Source organism: Cebus imitator, unplaced genomic scaffold (assembly GCF_001604975.1).
Source record: "Cebus imitator isolate Cc_AM_T3 unplaced genomic scaffold, Cebus_imitator-1.0 Scaffold9, whole genome shotgun sequence".
Taxonomy (NCBI): domain Eukaryota; kingdom Metazoa; phylum Chordata; class Mammalia; order Primates; family Cebidae; genus Cebus; species Cebus imitator.
Genome location: NW_016107324.1, coordinates 11,751,454 through 11,760,013, shown reverse-complemented (window position 1 = coordinate 11,760,013; position 8,560 = coordinate 11,751,454). Strand labels below are relative to the sequence as shown.

Genomic DNA, 8,560 nt, shown 5'->3' with positions numbered 1-8,560 from the left:
TTGACCAGGATGGTCTCGATCTCTTGACCTCGTGATCCACCCGCCTCGGCCTCCCAAAGTGCTGGGATTACAGGCTTGAGCCACCGCGCCCGGCCTTAATCTGTTTTCTAATTTATTATAGATATATCTAGATAATTTTTTACAGATAAAAATTATATATAAACATTTATATAAAAACGTTTACATATTTATAATACATTTATATCTTTCTATTGATATATAAATGGTTATATTTTTAATATATGTATATTATGTGTGTGTGTGTGTGTGTGTGTGTGTGTGTGTGTGTGTGTGTATTTTTTTTAGACAGGGTCTGCCTCTGTCACCCAGGCTGCAGTGCAGTAGCGTAATCGTGGCCCACTGCAGCCTCAACCTCCTGGGCTCAAGAGATCCTCCTACCTCAGCCTCCTGAGTATTTAGGACCACAGGCATGCATCGCCACACCTGGCTAGTTTTTTGTATTTTTTTTTTCGTAGTGGCGGGGTTTAGCCATGTTTCCCAGGCTGGTCTTAAACTCTTGGACTCAAATAATCAGGATGCCTAGGTCTCCCAAAGGGCTGGGATTATTGGCATGAGCCACTGCACCTGTCTCCTCACTGGCTTTTTGCCTCAAGAAGTTATTGCTTGGTAGAGCTTTCTTTTTTGCTGTTTGTGGGGTTTTTTTGTTGTTGTTGTTAATTTTTTAATTTTCTAAGATGGAGTCTTGCTGTGTTGCTCAGGCTGGTCTCAAACTCCTGAGCTCAAGCTATCCACTTGCCTCAGCCTCCCAAAGTGCTGGGATCACAGGTGTGAGCCACTGCACTCAGCTGGTAGAGGTTTCTTTAATGGAGGTAGCCTTTCTTGACTTCAGAGGGAATTTAGGAATTATTTAATAAATTATTGCTATCTTTAAAATTATATTTCCTCTAATGCTCATTTTACCTTGATGAACTATTTAATATTTTGCTGCTTCCTAAAATGAACTATATAAGTTTCTATAACTATATTTAGTGGTTATCCATTATTCTACATTAGATTTGGTTAGATGATTTCATAATCACATACTACTACTTTACAGATAAAGGCAAATAGGTTGTTGGTAGAAACATGAATTCTGGATAGAATAGCTACACTGAATTTAAAAGTCCTATGAAATTCTGAAAACAATGTGAAGATACCATATTAAAACTTTGCTAACATATAAATTAATAAAACAAAAAAACCTCTTTATATTTATCGAGGACATTGCAAGTAATGACTGTCTTCACATATATTATTTTGCGGTAGGAAACACAGTTATTTCTATTTTCCTGAGAAAATAATTAGAGGTCCATATAATTTTAGGAACTAGATCATGTTTGTTAAGTACCTGAGATGGGAGTAGATTTGTTTTTCTGTTCCTGGACATTTGCTCTTATCCTAATTTCACTTTATATTTGTTCACTTAAAAATCCCAAAAAGTGGCCGGGTATGGTGGGGTCATTTCTGTAGTCCAAGCACTTTGGATGGCCAAGGCGGGTGGATCACCTGTGATCAGGAGTTTGAGACCAGCCTGGCCAACATGGTCTCACAAAGTATCCCATCTCTACTAAAAATACAAAAAAAATTTAGCCAACCCAGTCATAGTGGTGGCCGCCTATAATCTCAGCAACTCGGGAGGCTCAGGCAGGAAAATTGCTGGAACTTGGGAGACAGAGGTTCCAGTGAGTTGAGATTGCACCATTGCATTCCAGCCTGGGCCATCAACAGTGAGACTCCACCTAAAAAAAAAAAAAAAAAAAAATCCCGAAAAGTAAAGACACCTTTTCTTTTCAATAACTTTCCTGTTAAATTTCTAGAAAATTATCCACTGCTCCATGATGATTAAGCCTTAATTTAATTATGTTTTTTTTTTTGTTTTTGAGACGGAGTTTCACTCATGTTACCCAGGCTGGAGTGCAATGGCACGATCTCGGCTCACCGCAACCTCCGCCTCCTGGGTTCAGGCAATTCTCCTGCCTCAGCTTCCTGAGTAGCTGGGATTACAGGCACGCACCACCATGCCCAGCTAATTTTTTGTATTTTTAATAGAGACGGGGTTTCACCATGTTGACCAGGATGGTCTCGATCTCTTGACCTCATGATCCACCCGCCTCGGCCTCCCAAAGTGCTGGGATTACAGGCTTGAGCCACCGCGCCCGGCCCTCGATTTAATTATGTTAAAGTCCTAAAAGATGTATTTATAGCCATAGGATGAGGTTCTATAATGTGGATCCTAAGGAGAGCTTTCTAGAGAGATGCCTGTGATTATTTTCCCTTTTAAAACCAAAGATAATTTTTTTTAAGTATAGAGTTATTTGATAAATTGATTAGCATGCATATAAAGTAAAAGTGTGAAAATGGATATAATTTCAGGTTTAATACATATTAAGACAGATTTGGTTAACCAAAAAAGAAGAGAAAAAGAATAAAATAAAAAGAAAAAAAAAAGATTTGGGATTATCATACCTAGTGGATTATACTATTTAAAAATAGGTCATTTGTTAAGAATATGGAGAGGCTGGGTGCAGTGGTCACAGCTATAATCCCAGCACTTTGGGAGGCTAAGATGGGCGGATTGCTTGAACCCAGATGTTCAAGACCAGCCTGTACAACGTGGTGAAACCCTGTCTCTACGGAAAAAAAAAAAAAAAAAAGCAAAAATTAGCCAGGTGTGGTGGTGTGTGCCTATAGTCTCAGCTACTCAGAAAGCTAAGGTGAGAGGATCCCTTGAGCCCTAGAAAGTCGAGGCTGCAGTGAGCCGAGATTGTTCCACTGTACTCCAACCTGGGTGATGGGAGTGAGACCCTGTCTAAAAAACAAAAGGTGCAAATGGTTGCCTGAAATTCTAGAAATGAAAATTTGTGTAAGTTCCACAGGAAAGATGTTGAGAAAGAAAGTTGGTTTGTTTGACCTTTTTCTTTTCTTTTCTTCTTTCTCTCTCTCTCTCTCTCTTTCTCTCTCATTCTGTCGCTCCGTTGAGATTTTTTTCTTTTGAGATGGGTTTAGCTCTGTTACCCAGGCTGGGGTGCAGTGGTGTGATCTGTGCTCACTGCAACCTCAGCCTCTCAGGCTCAGGCAATCCTTCTACCTCAGCCTCCTCAGTAGCTGGGACTACAGCTACACACAAACACACCTTACTAAACTTTGTTATTTTTAAAAGAGACTGGGTTTCAGCATGTTGCCCAGGCTGGTGTTGAACTCCTGAGATCAAGTGATCTGCCTGCCTCAGCCTTCCGAAGTGCTGGGATTGCAAGCTTGCACAACCATGCCCGGCCTATTTGGCATTTTTGAAAGAAGAAAGTTTTAGAGCGTAAAACTTCTCATGCCTAAAGTAATAGATTTCAGAAAACTATAGTATACATATGAATTTAGATTCCAATGTGTAACTTTCTTTATATTAACAAAAATTAAGCTATTGGGTAATAGTATCTGTGAACTAGAATGTAGGAAAAGTGATTTTTTAAGTCTGCAGAGGAGCCAAAAGACACCATAAAAATCCATGTACTCCAAAGGGATTCTCCAAGGCTCTGGTCAAAATACTTTTCATTCTTATTCTAATATAATTTTAATACCCTTGGCCGAAGCCAGCAGATCACTTGAGCCTGGGAGTTCTAGAACAGCCTGGGCAACATGGCAAAAACCCATCTTTACAAAAAATACAAAATGAAGCTAGGTGTGGTGGCATGCACCTGTGGCCCTAGCTACCTGGGAGGCTGAGATGGGAGGATCACTTGAACCCAGGAGGTTGAGGCTGCAAGTTGGCCATGATATCACCACTGCATTCGAGCCTGGCCAACAGAGCAAGATTCTGTCTCAAAAAACGGCAACAATAACAACCTCTTGAGCAGTCTCATTTTAAAACCTGTAATTTGCAGCAAAATTAGAAAAGAAGGATTGCTACTGGCACATAAATCGACAACAAAGCAAAGTGACAACTCATAGCCAAGAAAGAGCCAGAAAAATATGTAGTAGCCAAATAAACTTCATAGCACTATTTGGAGAATTTAATATAGCTACTCAAAGAGGCTTTGAAGATTTTATTAACAGTAATCTTTTTTTTTTTTTCTGTTTAGTTAAGAAAAGTTTAAATTTTGGTTGTTATACTCCATTTAGGAAGCCAAGAGTAAGCTATTTGCAGAGAAGCAAAGAAATTCACTAAAATGTTAAATGTTGGGATCATGGTGACTTTTACTTTTCTATCTTTTATAATTTTTACATTACCAATATGGGATACTTTTTTAATTACAAAAAAAAAATTGATTTTTAAAAGCCTGAAAATGTGTACAGAAAGGTTTCTACCAAAGCTTTAATTTAAAGGACTAACCTTCATCTATATAGAAATAATATATTTAGGCTGGGCGCTGTGGCTCATGCCTGTAATCTCAGCACTTTAGGAGGCCGAGGCAGCAGATCACCTGAGGTCAAGAGTTCGAGACCAGCCTGGCCAATGTGGTGAAACCCCATGTCTACTAAAAATACAAAAATTAGCTAGGCGTGGTGGCAGGTGCCTGTAGTCCCAGCTACTTGGGAGGCTGAGGCAGGAGAATCGCTTGATCCTGGGAGGTGGAGGTTGCGGTGAGCTGAGATCGTGCCATTGCACTCCATCCTGGGTGACAGAGTGAGACTCCATCTCAAAAAAATTAAGAAATAGAACAATATTTGTACTTTTCACTCTTTAAGCATCTAAGAAATAGAACACTATTTGTACTAGGTGTAAAATAACAAGCAGAAACCTATCTTAAGGCTGAGAAAAACAGACATTAATTGGATTTCTGCAGTGATAAAAACTCATATTTTGATACAAAACTATTTTACTTACAGATGATGAAGAAAGAGAACTTCAAATGGATCCTGCAGACTATGGAAAACAACATTTCAATGATGTCCTTTAAGTCCTAAAGGAACACTTCAGAAAACCTAAAGTGCTGTAAAATGAAATCATTCTACTTTGTCCTTTCTGACTTTTGTTGTAAAGATCAGTTGTATCAGTTGTAAAGATACACTGAGATAGAATTAAGGAAAAACTTTAATGAAGGAATGTACCCATGTACATATGTGAAGTTTTTAATACTGTATTATCATGGCAGAGACTTTTTTGGTTATAATACACTTAAGCCAAAAACAGTTAATCTTTGCATTTAAAGCAAACTAATGTATATTTCACATTTTATTGAGCCGACTTATTTCCACAAATAGATAAACAGGAAAAAATGGTTGTACAGGTTATATGTTGCATAGCATAATCATAGTAAGAACAGATATTCAGCAGAAAACTTTTTATACACTAATTTTTTTTTTTTTTTTTTTTTTGAGACGGAGTTTTGCTCTTGTTGCCCAGGCTGGAGTGCAATGGCGCAATCTCGACTCACTGCAACCTCTACCTCCTGGGTTCCAGTGATTCTCCTGCCTCAGCCTCTGTAATCCTGGTGGGATTACAGATGCCCGCCACCATGCGTGGCTAATTTTTGTATTTTTAATAGAGACGAGGTTTCACCATGTTGGCCAGGCTGGTCTTGAACTCCTGACCTCAGGTGATTCTCCCACCTTGGCCTCCCAAAGTGCTGGGATTACAGGCATGAGCCACCATGTCCTATACATTAATTCTTGTTAGCCCAACAGCTGTTCTGTTCTATCTACCCCTCATTTCATGCTCAAGGAGTCATACCTAGAATAGTTACACACAAGGGGGGAAACTAGAAGCCAAGCACTGGACGGTATGTATACAAAGTCACCTCCCTACTCCTTTTATTTTACATGAGTGCAGATGTGTTCTGGCAGATAAAATTTCAGCTGAGGCCTGATGGAAATTGAGATAACCTGTAAAGACATAACAATATTTATGAGTTATATCTTACTTAGTTCTTGAAATTATGGAATGCATGATTGATAATATATTTTTAATTTTTATTTTTTCAAGTAATACCAGTACTGTTTAACTATAGCCAGCACTGGCTAAAATTTTTATATTTTCAGAGTTGAAGTTGGTGATGACATTAATGATTTAAACACCAGAACCTGAAAGGGGTTAAATCTACTTTGAAATGAATCTGTAATCAGTATTTCAAAGCTTTTCTGGTAATTTTAGTGATCTTATTTGACTAGACTTTTTCAGAAGTACTAAATAAGGATAACAGGTTTTTATTAATGCACAGATAAATAGAAGTACAGTGAGGTCTATAGCCATTTTATTAAAGTAGCTTAAAAGTTTGTAAAATAATGAATCTTGGTAATTACTTAATATGTAAGTTAAGAACCCATCAAGCTTATATTTGCTGGACTTACAAATTATTTTAAATGCCTTTATCTTTTTTGACACTATTCAATGGAATGTGTAAGCAACCTAATTCTTGTTTTCTGATTTAAAGCACTTTTAAATCTTTTCCTGCTCCCAAACAAACAAAAGGTTTTGATCATAAGGGGAAATTTAAGATTGTTAACCCAGTTTTTCAGAAGGGCTACTGTTAATTGCACGTAAACATGAAATGTGTTTTCCCCTGTGTACTAACAGATTCTGGTCAAAATTCAAACTTACAGTGGTAGAGAAACAGGTTGTTCACTTGTTGAGGTGCAAAAATTCTTAAGACTTCTGTTTAAAATTGCTTAATGACTAGGAAAAGATGCAGTAGTTTACTAAAATTGTTTTTCCACCATATCAAAGTAAACAATTCATGCCTTTATAGGGTCAGGCCTACAATGAATAGGTATGGTGGTTTACAGAATTTTAAAAATAGAGTTAAAGGGAAGTGATGTACCTTTTAGGGGCATTAGGGTAGGGAGATGAATCTAAAAATATCCCTATTAATACTTTATATTTAATACTGCAAAAGCTTTACAAATGGAAACATGCAATTACCTGCCTTTGTTCTTTTGTCATAAAAACAATCACTTGGTTGGTTGTACTGTAGCTGTTACTTATATGGCAACATTTCTTCAATTAGCAGCCTAGACATTTTATAAACAGAAATCTTGGACCAACTGATAATATTTCTGACTGTATTAATATTTTAGTGCTATAAAATACTATGTGAATCTCTTAAAATTCTGACATTTTACAGTCTGTAGTAGACATACTGTTTTTATAAGGTTTTACTTCTGCCTTAAGATTTAGGTTTTTAAAATGTATTTTTGCCCTGAATTAAGTGTTAATTTGATGGAAACTCTGCTTTTAAAATCATCATTTACTGGGTTCTAATAAATTAAAAATTAAACTTGTTTCACTGATTTGCTGAGTCTAATACATACACAAACATCACATTCATGCTGCAAATACATTTTAACACTAAAACCTGAGTAAGTTGGCTGGGCGCGGTGGCTCATGCATGTAATCCCAGCACTTTGGGAGGCCGAGGCAGGTGGATCACCTGAGGTCAGGAGTTCAAGACCAGCCTGACTAACATGGTGAAACCCCATCTCTACTAAAAATACAAAAATTACCCAGGTGTATTGGTGGGCACCAGTAATCCCAGCTACTCAGGAGGCTGAGGCAGGAGAATCGCTTGAACCTGGGAGGTGGAGGTTGCAGTCAGCCAAGATCGTGCCATTGCACTCAAGCCTAGGCGACAAAGTGAGACTCTGTCTCAAAATAAATAAATAAATAAAAGTTCCAAGGTTCCAAATAATTAGGTTTTCACTGAACTAAAACATTACATTATGTGGCTGGAGTGTAATGCACAAGGGAGAGAAATGAGATTGAAGAAGTACGGAAGGGGCAAGATAGGGGAGAGCATTGTAAGTTTAGGTACTGCTACTGACCCATTAACAAAAATGAAGCAAATATACATGTAAGGATTATTTTAGGAGAAATGTGATTGAAATGATTTTGAAATGACTTCAAAATCATTTCTAAAATATGTCACACTGTTTGAAAAAAATCTTAAGATTTTATCTTTTGGACCTCTCATTCCTGTAATCACGTAACAACAAAATTTGCTTGAATATGAGGACAGAGAATTTGTTTTAAAAAAAAGCAACAACATATTTATGAGGAAGTGTATTAGTCCGTTTTCACACTGCTATGAAGATACTATGTGAGACTGGGTACTTTATATATAAAGGAAAGAGGTTTAATTGACTCACAGTTCCACATGGCTGGGAGGCCTCAGGAAACTTACAATCATGGTGGAAGATAAAAGGGAAGCAAGGCACATCTTACACAGAGACAGGAGAGAGAAAGTGTACACACAGGAAACTGCTATTTTTAAAACCATCAGATCTTGTGAGAACTCACTGTCAGGAGAACAGCATCAGGGAAACCCTCACCATTAACCAAGCACCTCCCGGAACCAGGTCGCTGCCTCCACACATAAGGATTATAATTTGAGAAGAGATTTGGGTGGGGACACAGAGCCAAACTATATCAGGAAGGTAGTCACTTTACATAATGGGGCTGACCTTAAAAACACCTATTCCCTCATGTGTGGCATATGGTTTCAACAGGACAAACAGTGTGTCAATACATTTTCATTCTAGGTTATAGTTTTTACATCACATGTGGGCCATCGACATTTAGTTCTAATTGGACTACACAAAGCCCAGTCCAACTTCTTTTTTTTTTTTTTTT

At 37.7% G+C, this 8,560-nt stretch overlaps 1 protein-coding gene across 3 annotated transcripts in view; it reads left to right on the top strand.

Moving 5' to 3' along the window:
• The window catches only part of GOLM2 (golgi membrane protein 2), a 121,285-nt gene extending 114,068 nt beyond the window's left edge, over window positions 1-7,217 (top strand). For all 3 annotated transcript variants that reach the window (XM_017545877.2, XM_017545900.2, XM_017545869.2), the window contains one exon: window positions 4,822-7,217. In XM_017545877.2, coding sequence (XP_017401366.1) covers window positions 4,822-4,892 — 71 coding nt within the window. In that variant the 3' untranslated portion in view covers window positions 4,893-7,217. The remainder of the gene's footprint in view (window positions 1-4,821) is intronic.
• The last annotated feature ends 1,343 nt before the right edge of the window (window positions 7,218-8,560 follow it).